We start from the raw sequence: 14,830 nt of genomic DNA, 5'->3' as shown, positions 1-14,830 counted from the left end.
TGTGCTGGGCACGTTAGGTGAATTTTTCCATAAACTTATGAAGGGGGAAGGGGCCCTCAGGGAAACCAGGCCTTTTCTACTTTTTGAGGGTCTTGGATTAATAAAATACGATCAGTGCCAAAACTGTAACAAAATTATAGTATATCTAAAAAATACACATTAGCTAACTATTAATGATTATAACATTAAAAATGATAACATACTCAAGTCATTTAGAAAGATCACCCTAAGTCCCAACACCGAAGCCCCCCATGACTGGGAGGCTGGGACTCGTGGGGTCTGCTGGCCTGTCTGCACCCCACGCTTCACAGGCCCAGGGCATGGGGGTCGTCATTCACCATCAAAGCAAGGGTAACTCTCTTAATGTGAAAATATAAATAAAATAATTTAATCTCAAATTAACAATAATACATACCCTTTTCTCAACTGCCACAAAGCTTGTAAATTGTGTTATGAGAGAGTTTTCTTTACTGAGTTTAATAATCAGAGATTTCAAGGTTTGTTTCTTCATCTAGGATAGAATAAAATATAAGTCATGTCCTGTTTTGTTTCTATTTAGCTATGTCAATAAATCATCTTAAGATTCATATATTTCAGACTGAATATTGAATTGCAGGTCCCATCTCAATCGGTGGCTCAATATTTCCTTTAAAATGAGGTGCACCGACTTAGTCATAGAAACTGTCACTCTCCATGATTCAGCTCCTGTGGTTCACAGAGAGCTCTCGCGGGCCGTGGCCTTCCTCATTCTTTCACCGTCTGTGGCTCCCAATTTAAAGCTGAGGAATTGGAAAGATGCAATGACTTGTTCAGGACAAAGCGGTCTTAAACAAAACAGCACACAGAGGCTGCCAAGCCAGGGGCATCTGAGGGGAATAGGGAGACCACCAGGTGACTGACTGTCACTAGAACTGACTGGGGGGGTCTCCAAGGCCTGCTGTCACACTGGCACCTTCTTGTGGGGATGGCATTGAGGACTAACACGTGCAGCCTTGTTGAAGATCTCATCCCTGAGAGAACAGCGGGCAGTCCCGGTGGCCTGGCTGAGGGGCCCCTCTGCTGAGGCTCTGGTCTGCACAGCACGGGGGGAGTCAGGTGGACTTTGGCAGGTCACTCAGCATTTCACACTCAGGCCTCTCATCAGTAAGATGGGAATACTAACGCTACCACACGAGAGATCTGAGGTGATATCCACTACAGGCACTCAGCGAGTGTTCTCTGAGCCCTCCTCGGACTTTTTCTGATGAGTAAAACATGACAGAATTTTCCGGAAACCACTGACATCCACTCTTTTGTTAATTCATTCAACAAACATTTACCACACACCCCACATCCCGGGCACAGTGTCACAGATACAGTGATGAATGCCCTGACGCCGCAGTCTGCACGCAGCTGACCTCACTTTCCATTTCCACAGATAAATCAATGTAAGAATGCTCAAGAAGAATGTCTAATAGTTTTTACAATGGAAAGAACAAACCTCATGACTGGTTTCATTTTCGTGAAGAATGCCATCTTCATAATCTCTGATTAGAGCTCGGGCTGCCAGCTTGTGGATCATCTGTGTTTAAGCAGCAAAGGCAAAAAAAAAGAAAAAAAGATTCATATAGCTTCTAATAAAAGACTTGCAAAGAACATCATTTTAAAAATTGAGGTATAACCTGCATACAGTAAAATGCACTCCTTTTAAATATACAGTTTGATGAGTCTTAGGGGATGTATACAGTTGTGTGATCACTGTTGGAGTGAAGGCACAGAACATTCTCTTTACCCTGAAAAGTTCCTGTGTGCCCCTGTGTAGCTTCCTCCAGCCCTGGCAGCTCCTCATCTTTTTTCTGTCCCTAGAGTTTTCCTTTTTCTATAAAAGGCCATTTTGCTGATTCATTGTATTCAAAAAATTCAATACTTCTTTTCTACCATAGGAAGAGCCACCTTGGTGCTGGGATGCCCATTCATGAACATGGTCTGCACTCTGCAGGGTGAGGACTACACCACCAGGTGCTTCCTCTCCAACAACTGAGAGACGGAACTTTCCTTAATTCCAACTCTTGTAATTTTGTCATTGATAAGGTTGCTTCTCACAGAGGAAGAACAACTTGCTGTTCCTTTATGGAAAACGACCTCTTCCCAGGTAAAATTATTTTACCTTCTTTCCCCCTTAGATCTAACTTCTAAAAATACTCTTTTAATCTATTCTCCCTTATCGTTACTCACAAAGATCTAATCTCTAAAGCAATATTGAGCTTAAGTTCTATACAGAAGTCACTGGCAACTAATAAGTCAGTGATACCGACTTAATGCTGAAAAGTAAGCAATATATTTTTGAGAAAAAAACCAGCAATGTCTGGGAAATGATTTATCTGGTTATATTAACACTCCTTTGAAGAAAAAACTACATAAATAGCATATATAGGCTAGGAACTTTCAAGGCTAAACTATAGTGGATTCAGTACCAGTGCAAACCTCGCAAACTTCTTGGTAATAACTTGTGATATTGTGATATGCAAAAAGCTAAAATAGGTCACCCCAAAAAGACACTTTCTTTGGCATATTTTGAGATGTTATTCAGAGGGACAGCAGACACAGGAGTAGCTCTGGAAAGCAGTCCTTTTGTAGGGAATATTTGCATCTGCAGAGGAATCCTATGTCAGTGAAGTAAACAGCAGATGCAAACAGGCTTGCTCTGAGACCCCCTTATCTGCCTTATCCAGATTTAGGAAAGATGAACTCCCAGGAATAAGAGGCTAAAGTCTGATACCTTAAAGGGATCATAGAGAAACTGTTACCAGAGGTGCTTCTATTCTCTCTGAGAGCTGCTGCCTGCCAGACTTCATCTGCATCACAAGAAAGCCTTTGCTCACCATGTGTTTCCTCCCCTCTTCCTCCCACAACCTGTCCCCACCTCCCCGCCTCTGTACAGTATAAAACTTCACTCATCTGGCCCTTCTTTGAGTCTCATGTGGCTCTTGCACATATAACGAAATCTGCATGTCTTTTCCCCTGTTCATCTATTGTTGGATTATTTTATAGACCAAACATCGAAACTTCAGAGGGAAAGTTTGAACTTCCCTACAGACATAAGAAATATATGTATTTGTTATTCCTAACAGGATCCTTCAACCACACCTGAGTTTATGTTAATGAGGTGACCTTTTGAAAGGCCCTAGGATGAGGGCTGGTTGCTGGGGAACTAACCATATGATTAGAGGACTGGAACTTTCAGCCCCACTCCCCAACCTCCAGAGAGGGCACAGTTAATCACTAATGGCCAATGATTTAATCAACCAGGTCTTTGTAACGAAACCTGCCTTAAAAATCCCTCCCACCTAAAGGGGTTCAGGGAGCTTCTGGGTCGGCACTCATGTGCCAGGAGGATGGTGCACCCCAAATGTATGTTAGACAGAAGCTCCTGTGCTTGGACTATTCTGGGCCTCACCCTATATGGCTGTTAATTTGTATCCTTTATAATATTCTTTGTAATACATGAGTAATACTAAGGTAAACATTTCCTGAGTTCTGTGAGCTGTTACACAAATTAGTGAACCTGAGAAAGGGTTGTGGAAACACTGACTTGGAGCTGACCAGAAGTGTGGGTAACCTGGGGACCCGCTACTTGCTACTGGTGTCTGGAGTGGGGACCAGTCTTGTGGGACTGAGCCCTCACCCTGTGAGACCTGTGAGGTCTGTGCCAACCCCAGGTGGCTAGTATCAGAATTGAATTAAATTGTAGGACATGCAACTGGTGTCAGAGAATTGGTTGAGAAAAACACATATCTGGAAACCAGAAATGGTGTGAGTATTGGGGAAACAGGAATTTTTTCTTTCATAATTCAGTTGCTTTTAATCAAAAAAGGAAAATAACCCACATCCTCAATATACAATATGATCTACCCTTAGTCCATTTATATATATATTATAATTTCTATTATATTATAGAATTATATCTATTCTATAATATAATAGAAATATTGTAACCAATATTTCTAAATAGCATCAGTAGGCCAGTGGCATGTAACTTTTATTGAGTCATGAACATCTTTGCGAACCTCTCTAGCAAAATTTCCATGCATAAATGGCATATTTTATTGCAGTTACTGCCACCCACTGATGCCCATATAGACACACCTAGACCCAACTACTCCAGATGGAGAAGTGCTGCGTTAGAAACTGAAGGAAAGTATACTCATTTGTACATACAGCTCATCTACATATTGTGTAATGAAATTTCAACACAGGAAAACAACAAAGGAAGTACAGACAGCAGGGGTATCTAATCTTTTGGCTTCCCTGGGCCACAATGGAAGAAGAAGAATTGTCTTGTGCGACACATAAAATACACTAACAATAATGATAGCTGATGAGCTGGAAAAAAAAACTTGCAAAAAAGTTTCATAAAGTTTTAAGAAAGTTTACAGCAAGATGGCCGAACAGGAACAGCTCCAGCATCCAGCTCCCGGCGTGAGCGACACAGAAGATGGGTGATTTCTGCATTTTCAACTGAGGTACCGGGTTCATCTCACTGGGGCATGTCAGGCAGTTGATGCTGGTCCGCATGTGCCGCCCGACCAGCGAGAGGTGAAGCAGGGCGAGGTATCGCCTCACCTGGCAAGCACAAGGGGGAAGGGAATTCCTTTTCCTAGCCAAAGGAAATTGAGACACACAACACCTGGAAAATCGGATAACTCCCACCCTAATACTGCGCTTTACCAAGGGTCTTAGAAAACGGCACACCAGGAGATTATATCCCACACCTGGCCCGGAGGGTCCCATGCCCACAGAGCCTCCCTCATTGCTAGCACAGCAGTCTGAGATCTAACTGCAAGGTGGCAGCGAGGCTGGGGGAGAGGCGCCCGCCATTGCTGAGGCTTAAGTAGGTAAACAAAGCTGCCTGAAAGCTCGAACTGGGTGGAGCCCACCACAGCTCAGGAAGGCCTGCCTGCCTCTGTAGACTCCAGGTCTAGGGACAGGGCAGAGCTAAACAAAAAGCAGCAGAAACCTTGGCAGAGGTAAATGTCCCTGTCTGACAGCTTTGAAAGAGAGCAGTGGATCTCCCAGCACGGAGGTTGAGATCTGAGAACAGACAGACTGCATGCTCAAGTGGGTCCCTGACCCCTGAGTAGCTTAACTGGGGGACATCCCCCAGACCAACACCTCACATCTCACATGGCTGGGTGCACCTCTGAGACGAAGCTTCCAGAGCAAGAATCAGACAGCAACACTCGCTGTTCAGCAATATTCTATCTTCTGCAGCCTCCACAGCTGATACCCAGGCAAACAGGGTCTGGAGTGGACCTCAAGCAAACTCCAACAGACCTGCAGCTGAGGGTCCTGACTGTTAGAAGGAAAACTAACAAACAGAAAGGACACCCACACCAAAACTCCATCAGTAAGTCACCATCATCAAAGACCAAAGGCAGAGAAAACCACAAAGATGCGGAAAAAGCAGTGCAGAGAAGATGGAAATTCAAAAAATCAGAGCGCATCTCCCCCTCAAAGGAACACAGCTCATCACCAGCAACGGAAGAAAGCTGGACGGACAATGACTTTGACGAGTTGAGAGAAGACGGCTTCAGTCAATCAAACTTCTCAGAGCTAAAGGAAGAACTACGTAACAAGTGCAAAGAAACTAAAAACCTTGAAAAAAGATGTGACTAATGGCTAACTAGAATAACCAATGTAGAGAAGTCCTTAAAAGAACAGATAGAGATGAAAACCATAACACGAGAACTACATGACAAATGCACAAGCTTCACTAACTGACTTGATCAACTGGAAGAAACAGTATCAGCAATTGAAGATCAAATGAATGAAATGAAGCAAGAAGAGAAGTGTAGAGAAAAAAGAGTAAAAAGAAATGAACAAAGCCTCCAAGAAATATGGGATTATGTGAAAAGACCAAATCTACGTCTGATTGGTGTGCCTGAAAGTGATGGGGAAAATGGAACCAAGCTGGAAAACACTCTGCAGGATATCATCCAGGAGAACTTCCCCAACCTAGTAAGGCAGGTCAACATTCAAATTCAGGAAATACAGAGAATGCAACAAAGATAATCCTCGAGAAGAGCAACTCCGAGACACATAATTGTCAGATTCACCAAAGTTGAAATGAAGGAAAAAATGTTAAGGGCAGCCAGAGAGAAAGGTCAGGTTACCCACAAAGGGAAGCCCATCAGACTAACAGCAGACCTCCCGGCAGAAATTCTACAAGCCAGAAGAGAGTGGGGGCCAATATTCAACATTCTTAAAGAAAAGAATTTTCAACCCAGAATTTCCTATCCAGCCAAACTAAGTTTCATAAGTGAAGGAGAAATAAAATCCTTTACAGACAACCAAATGCTTAGAGATTTTGTCACCACCAGGCCTGCCCTACAAGAGACCCTGAAGGAAGCACTAAACATGGAAAAGAACAACCGGTACCAGCCATTGCAAAAACATGCCAAAATGTAAAGACCTTCGATGCTAGGAAGAAACTCCATCAACTAATGAGCAAAATAACCAGCTAATATCACAATGACAGGATCAAGTTCACACATAACAATATTAACCTTAAATGTAAATGGACTAAATGGTCCAATTAAAAGACACAGACTGGCAAATTGGATAAAGAGTCAAGACCCATCAGTTTGCTGTATTCAGGAGACCCATCTCACATGCAGAGACATACATAGGCTCAAAATAAACAGATGGAGGAAGATCTACCAAGCAAATGGAAAACAAAAAAAAGCAGGGGTTGCAATTCTAGTCTCTGATAAAACAGACTTTAAACCATCAAAGATCAAAAGAGACAAAGAAGGCCATTACATAATGGTAAAGGGATCAATTCATCAGGAAGAGCTAACTATCCTAAATATATATGCACCCAATACATGAGCACCTAGATTCATAAAGCAAGTCCTTAGAGACTTACAAAGAGACTTAGACTCCCATACAATAATAATGGGAGACTTTAACACCCCACTGTCAACATTAGACAGATCAACGAGACAGAAAGTTAAGAAGGATATCCAGGAATTGAACTCAGCTCTGCAGCAAGCAGACCTAATAGACATCTACAGAACTCTCCACCCCAAATCAACACAATATACATTCTTCTCAGCACTACATTGCATTTATTCCAAAATTGACCACATAATTGGAAGTAAAGCACTCCTCAGCAAATGTAAAAGAATAGAAATTATAACAAACTGTCTCTCAGACCACAGCGCCATCAAACTAGAACTCAGGACTAAGAAACTCAATCAAAACCACTCAACTACATGGAAACTGAACAACCTGCTCCTGAATGACTACTGGGTACATACGAAATGAAGGCAGAAATAAAGATGTTCTTTGAAGCCAATGAGAACAAAGATACAACATACCAGAATCTCTGGGACACATTTAAAGCAGTGTGTAGAGGGAAATTTATAGCACTAAATGCCCACAAGAGAAAGCAGGAAAGATCTAAAATTGACACCCTAACATCACAATTAAAAGAACTAGAGAAGCAAGAGCAAACACATTCAAAAGCTAGCAGAAGGCAAGAAATAACTAAGATCAGAGCAGAATTGAAGGAGATAGAGACACAAAAAACCCTCCAAAAAAATCAATGAATCCAGGAGCTGGTCTTTTGAAAAGATCAACAAAATTGATAGACCACTGGCGAGACTAATAAAGAAGAAAAGAGAAGAATCAAATAGACACAGTAAAAAATGATAAAGGGGATATCACCACCGACCCCACAGAAATACAAACTACCATCAGAGAATACTATAAACACCTCTATGCTAATAAACTAGAAAACCTAGAAGAAATGGACAATTACCTGGACATTTACACTCTCCCAAGACTAAACCAGGAAGAAGTTGAATCCCTGAATAGACAAATAGTAGGCTCTGAAATTGAGGCAATAATTCATAGCCAACCAGCCAAAAAAAGTCCAGGACCAGAGAGATTCACAGCCGAATTCTACCGGAAGTACAAGGAGGAGCTGGTACCATTCCTTCTGAAACTATTCCAATCAATAGAAAAAGAGGGAATCCTCCCTAACTCATTTTACAAGGCCAACATCATCCTGATACCAAAGCCTGGCACAGACACAACAAACAAAGAGAATTTTAGACCAATATCCCTGATGAACATCGATGCAAAAATTCTCAATAAAATACTGGCAAACTGAATCCAGCAGCACATCAAAAAGCTTATCCACTATGATCAAGTGGGCTTCATCCCTGGAATTCAAGGCTAGTTAAACATACGCAAATCAACAAACATAGTCCAGCACATAAACAGAACCAAAGACAAAAACCACATGATTATCTCAATAGATGCAGAAAAGGCCTTTGACAAAATTCAACAGCCCTTCATGCTAAAAACTCTCAATAAACTTGGTATTGATGAAACGTATCTCAAAATAATAAGAGCTATTTATGACAAACCCACAGCCAATATCATACTGAATGGGCAAAAACTGGAAGCATTCCCTTTGAAAACTGGCACAAAACAGGGATGCCCTCTCTCACCACTCCTATTCAACATAGTGTTGGAAGTTCTGGCCAGGGCAATCAGGCAAGAGAAAGAAAGAAAGGGTACTCAGGAAAAGAAGTCAAATTGTCCCTGTTTGCAGATGACATGATTGTATATTTAGAAAACCCCATTGTCTCAGCCCAAAATCTCCTTAAGTCGATAAGCAACTTCAGCAAAGTCTCAGGATACAAAATCAATGTGCAAAAATCACAAACATTCTTATACACCAGTAACAGAAAAACAGACAGTCAAATCATGAATGAACTCCCATTCACAATAGCTCCAAAGAGAATAAAATATCTAGGAATCCAACTTACAAGGGATGTGAAGGACTTCTTCAAGCAGAACGACAAACCACTGCTCAGTGAAATAAAAGAGGACACAAACAAATGGAAGAACATACCATGCTCATGGATAGGAAGAATCAATATTGTGAAAATGGTCATACTGCCCAAGGTAATTTATAGATTCAATGCCATCCCCATTAAGCTACCAATGACTTTCTTCATAGAACTGGAAAAAACTGCTTTAAAGTTCATATGGAACCAAAAAAGAGCCCGCATTGCCAAGACAATCCTAAGCCAAAAGAACAAAGCTGGAAGCATCACGCTACCTGACTTCAAACTATACTACAAGGCTACAGTAACCAAAACAGCATGGTACTGGTACCAAAACAGAGATATAGACCAATGGAACAGAACAGAGCCCTCAGAAATAATACCACACATCTAGAGCCATCTGATCTTTCACAAACCCGACCAAAACAAGAAATGGGGAAAGGATTCCCTATTTAATAAATGGTGCCGGTAAAATTGGCTAGCCATAAGTAGAAAGCTGAAACTGGATCCTTTCCTTACTCCTCATACAAAAATTAATTCAAGATGGATTAGAGACTTAAATGTTAGACCTAATACCATAAAACCCTAGAAGAAAACCTAGGCAATACCATTCAGGACATAGGCATGGGCAAGGACTTCATGTCTAAAACACCAAAAGCAACAGCAGCAAAAGCCAAAAGTGACAAATGGAATCTAATTAAACTGAAGAGCTTCTGCACAGCAAAAGAAACTACCATCAGAGTGAACAGGCAGCCTACAGAATGGGAAAAAATTTTTGCAATCTACTCATCTGACAAAGGGCTAATATCCAGAACCTACAAAGAACTCAAACAAATTTACAAGAAAAAAAAACAACCCCATCAAAAAGTGGGTAAAGGATATGAACAGACACTTCTTAAAAGAAGACATTCATACAGCCAACAGACACATGAAAAAATGCTCATCATCACTTGCCATCAGAGAAATGCAAATCTAAACCACAATGAGATACCATCTCACACCAGTTAGAATGGCAATCATTAAAAAATCAGGAAACAACAGGTGCTGGAGAGGATGTGGAGAAATAGTAACACTTTTACACTGTTGGTGGGACTGTAAACTAGTTCAACCATTGTGGAAGACAGTGTGGCAATTCTTCAAGGACCTAGAACTAGAAATACCATTTGACCCAGCCATCCCATTACTGGGGATATACCCAAAGGATTATAAATCATGCTGCTATAAAGACACATGCACACGTATGTTTATTGCAGCACTATTCACAATAGCAAAGACTTGGAATCAACCCAAATGTCCATCAGTGACAGACTGGATTAAGAAAATGTGGCACATATACACCATGGAATACTATGCAGCCATAAGAAAGGATGAGTTCATCTCCTTTGTAGGGACATGGATGCAGCTGGAAACCATCATTCTCAGCAAACTATTGCAAGAACAGAAAACCAAACCCCGCATGTTCTCACTCATAGGTGGGAATTGAACAATGAGATCACTTGGATACAGGAAGGGGAGCATCACACACTGGGGCCTATTGTGGGGAGGGGGTAGTGGGGAGGGATAGCATTAGGAGATATACCTAATGTAAATGACGAGTTAATGGGTGCAGCACACCAACATGGCACATGTATACATATGTAACAAACCTGCACATTGTGCACATGTACCCTAGAACTGAAAATATAATTAAAAAAAAAAAAGTTTACGAATTTGTGTTGGACTGCATTCAAAGCTGCCCTGGGCCGTGGGTTGGACAAGCTTGACATAGAGCATTACATATGGAAATATAGTATTAACTTTCAAACAATGGGTCGATAGTTTAGGTTTTGAATCTTACAGTTCCAGTTGTCTTCTGAAGCTCAGTAGTCGACACCATTGTACAAAATTCTTTCTCTTGAATTAGTGCGCACAGAGTTGCCTGAAATGGGGAAAAAAAAAAATTCCTCATTTGCCATTCTACTCTGCAGTGTCTTGGTTTAACAGAAATTCTTTTGGTGATTTCCTCTCCCCTTTCAATAAAAATTAGAAGCCTCCCCAAAGCCCTGGCTAACCACCAGCTATGTTCCCAGAAGAAGAAAATCTGCTGGTGAGAAGGGGAGGGAAGAAGACAGAAAAAAAAATAGCAAAATATATTGGTCTTCCCATAGAATAACAAACTCTGCACCTTCTTACCTGTGTGCAGTGAGGAATGAATCCGTAGACAAGGAGTCGATCATTGCGAAACAAGGACGGCACCTGGGCTGGGGCCTGCAGGGCCTCAGGCGCATCTGGGTTGAGTTGCTGCCATTTGACCGAGACAGAGTGGCAGCTTGGAGAACATAGCCTAGTCATTTGGTCTTCTATCTATTTATAAAAGAGGAATTATTTCTCTTTCAATGCTCCATCCAGCAAATAGTTGCTTCACATTTAAAATAAAGTATACATTCTATTCTTTGGGAATTTTATAACTCTTCGGTATTTTCTCTCACTCCTGCTACAAGGCACTTTCCCGAAAAGATTTTAAACATTATTTTATTTTAATTATTTTATTTTGAGGTGGAGTCTTGCTCTGTCACCTAGACTGGAGTGCAGTGGCACAATCTTGGCTCACTGCAACCTCTGCCTCCCAGGTTCAAGTGATTTTCCTGCCCCAGCCTCCCAAGTAGCTGGGACTACAGGCGTGTGCTACCACACCCGGCTAATTTTTGTATTTTTAGTAGAGATGGCGTTTCACCATGTTGCCCAGGTTGGTCTCGAACTCCTTACCTCAGGTGATCCACCTTAGCCTCCCAAAGTGCTGGGGTTATAGGCATGAGCCACCATGCCCAGGTAGAATTTTAAATAATAGCATGATCACATCCTTTACATTGACAAAGCATCCTGAAATTATTCCATTAGCTAATTACTGATATGCAACCTTGGTAAGAGTAGATTCCAGTACTGGAATAGATATTTCTCCAAAGAAGATACACAAAAGCCAACAAGTGCATGAAAAGATGCTTGACGTCACTAGTCATAAGGGAAGTGCAAATCAGAACCACAGTGAGATTCCATTTCACACCCAGTGGGATAGCTGTTATTAAAAAAACAAGTGCTGGCTGGGCAGAGTGGCTCATGCCTGTAATCTCAGCACTTTGGGAGGCCAAGGCACACAAAACTGCTTGAGTTTGGGATTCGAGACCAGCCTGGGCCCATGGTGAAACCCTGTCTCTACAAAAAATACAAAAAATTAGCCAGGTGTGGTGGTGTGGTCCTGTAGTCCCACCTACTTGGGGGGTGAGGGAAGAAGATGGCTTGACACCAGGATGTCAGGGCTGCAGTGAGCCAAGCTTGCACCACTGCATTCTAGCCTGAGTGACAAAGTGATACCCTGTCTCAAAAAACACCAACAACAAAACAAAAAACAAACAAACAAAAAGCAATAGAAAAAAAGTGGTGGCATATGTTTGTAGTCCCAGTTACTCTGGAGGCTGAGGTGGGAGGATCACTTGAGCTCAGGAAGTCAAGGCTGTGGTGAGCTAGGATTGCGTCACTGCACTCCAGCCTAGATGACCGAGCAACACTGTGTCTCAAAAACCAAAACAAACCAAAGAAAAGCTGATTGATTTCAGTCAATATGGAAAAGAAAGGAATGATGAGTGTTGGTGAGGATGTGGAAAAACTGGAATCCTGGTGCACTGGTGGTGGGAATGTAAAATGATGCAGCTGCTATGGAAGATAGCATGGCAATTCCCCAAAAAACTAAACAGAACGACCATAGGATCCAGCAATCCCACACTACGCACGTATCCAGAATTGAAAGCAGACTCACACAGACGCTTGTATACCAATGGTCATAGCAGCATTATTCACAATAGCCAAAGGACAGACACAACCCCAGTGGCCACTGATAGGTGAACGGATAAGCAAAATGTGGTCTCTCCATACAATGGAATATTATTCAGCTTGAAAAAGAAGGGAAATTCTGACACATGCTACAACATAGACAGACGTTAAAAACATCATGCTAAGTGAAATAAGCCAGACGTAAAAGAACAATGTCCTATGACTCCACTTATATGAGATACTCAGAATAGGCAAAGTCACAGAGACGGAACATACAGTTGTGGTTAGCAGGCGCTGGGTGTAGGAGGGAATGTGGAGTTACTGTTTAATGAGTACGTAGTTTCTGTTTGGGCTGATGAAATAGTTCGAAGACAGTGATGGTTGCACAGCATTGTGAATGTAGCTAATACCACTAAATTGTACACTTAAAAATGGTTAAAATGACCGGGCACGGTGGCTCACGCCTATAATCCCAGCACTTTCGGAGGCCGAGGTGGGCAGATCACGAGGTCAGGAGATCGAGACCATCCTGGCTAACACGGTGAAACCCCTTCTCTACTAAAAATACAAAAAAATTTAGCCAGGCTTGGTGGCGGGTGCCTGTAGTCCCAGCTAGTCGGGAGGCTGAGGCAGAATGGCATGAACCCGGGAAGCGGAGCTTGCAGTGAGCCGAGACCGCGCCACTGCACTCCAGCCTGGGCGACAGAGCGAGACTGTCTCAAAAAAAAAAAAAAAAAAAAAGTTTAAAATGCTATATTTTATCATAAGGAAAATTAATTTCAGCAAAACATATTTAATAATTCACTTTAAAAAATCAGTCCATTATTTTTAAGGCAGAAATCAAACTATGAGCTGGGAGAATGACCTGCTGAGGAACTCCTGTGTTCCCGCTGGTGCCGTCCTGAGGCAGGGCTCACACCTGTGGCAGCACTTGCCTCTTTACGGCTCCCTTCTCACTCAAGGAAACACAGATATTCCTATTTCTCAGCCTTGGAAGAATGTGAGATTTCCAAATGTAAATATAACACCAGATGTTTAAAACACATACCTGTTTTCTCCAACTGTGCTTGGATTTTGCATTAAAATATTCGAATACTCCGGCACCACACTGGGACAAAATCCTTAGGATGTGACGATTTGCTGTAGGACTGATAACATTTCACATGTTTTAATTTTTAAGACATTGGAGAAATATTTTTGAAGTACATGTTAACAGTGTTGAGAAAGCTCACAGCTCAATAGGAGAGACGTGACGTGGGGAAGAAATGTACTCGTGTGTAGCTGAGGTTAAACAGAGAAAGAGGTAATAGGAGGAAACATCTGAAAGTTTGGCTGATTTAAGCTCCCATCTATCAGAGGACTGACTTGTCCTTCAAACAGAAAAATAGTTGAAATTCTTGACTTTCAATTCACTGAGGGAGGGAGCAGATGACTCTAAAAACAACCCTGTAAGGTATCAGAATGTTGACAAAGATATCAACTTAATTTCCATCAATAACAATATTGCAGGCCGGGCGCGGTGGCTCAAGCCTGTAATCCCAGCACTTTGGGAGGCCGAGACGGGCGGATCACGAGGTCAGGAGATCAAGACCATCCTGGCTAACATGGTGAAACCCCGTCTCTACTAAAACATACAAAAAAACTAGCCGGGCGAGGTGGCGGGCGCCTGTAGTCCCAGCTACTCGGGAGGCTGAGGCAGGAGAATGGCGTGAACTCGGGAGGCGGAGCTTGCAGTGAGCTGAGATCCGGCCACTGCACTCCAGCCCGGGCGACAGAGCCAGACTCCATCTCAAAAAAAAAAAAAAACAAACCCAATATTGCCTGAATCTGATCCCGAAGGCCTAGAGCTGGCAAAGAGTGAATAAAGTCTACCTCTTAAAATCTGATACACATCAACATAGCAAAAGGCATAAAGAAGCAACTCGCACTCCAGCAAAGGGCATCTCTGCCATTTAAATGACAAGTGCCCGATTACTTTTCTTTCTACAACAGTTCTACAACTATCAAGAACTCCTTGCTTAGAGGAGTTCCTCCTGAAATATTAAAGAAAAGATCAATTATTTTTCAGAAAAAGAGTTTATGAAAATAATTTCCAAGATGTTTTTCAACCTATGGATAAAGACTGGATTTGTCTTTACTCTTCATATTAACTGGTGATGATCATAACATTGACTAGAAGATCC

The 14,830-nt window shown here is 42.0% G+C and overlaps 1 protein-coding gene across 3 annotated transcripts in view; it reads right to left on the bottom strand.

Annotated features, from left to right (window-relative positions):
• The window catches only part of PARP4 (poly(ADP-ribose) polymerase family member 4), a 94,198-nt gene that overhangs the window by 21,135 nt on the left and 58,233 nt on the right, over positions 1–14,830 (bottom strand). For all 3 annotated transcript variants that reach the window (XR_003116482.1, XM_025364239.1, XM_025364238.1), the window contains exons 25-29: positions 13,696–13,795; positions 11,016–11,186; positions 10,681–10,761; positions 1,481–1,561; positions 416–511 (exon numbers count right to left, since the gene is read on the bottom strand). Coding sequence is in view for 2 of the 3 variants with exons in the window: in XM_025364239.1 (XP_025220024.1) it covers positions 416–511; positions 1,481–1,561; positions 10,681–10,761; positions 11,016–11,186; positions 13,696–13,795 (529 nt within the window). In the remaining variant the exon portion in view is untranslated. The remainder of the gene's footprint in view (positions 1–415; positions 512–1,480; positions 1,562–10,680; positions 10,762–11,015; positions 11,187–13,695; positions 13,796–14,830) is intronic.

This window comes from Theropithecus gelada, chromosome 17, assembly GCF_003255815.1.
Source record: "Theropithecus gelada isolate Dixy chromosome 17, Tgel_1.0, whole genome shotgun sequence".
Taxonomy (NCBI): Eukaryota; Metazoa; Chordata; class Mammalia; order Primates; family Cercopithecidae; genus Theropithecus; species Theropithecus gelada.
This window is presented reverse-complemented; position numbering and strand designations above follow the sequence as displayed.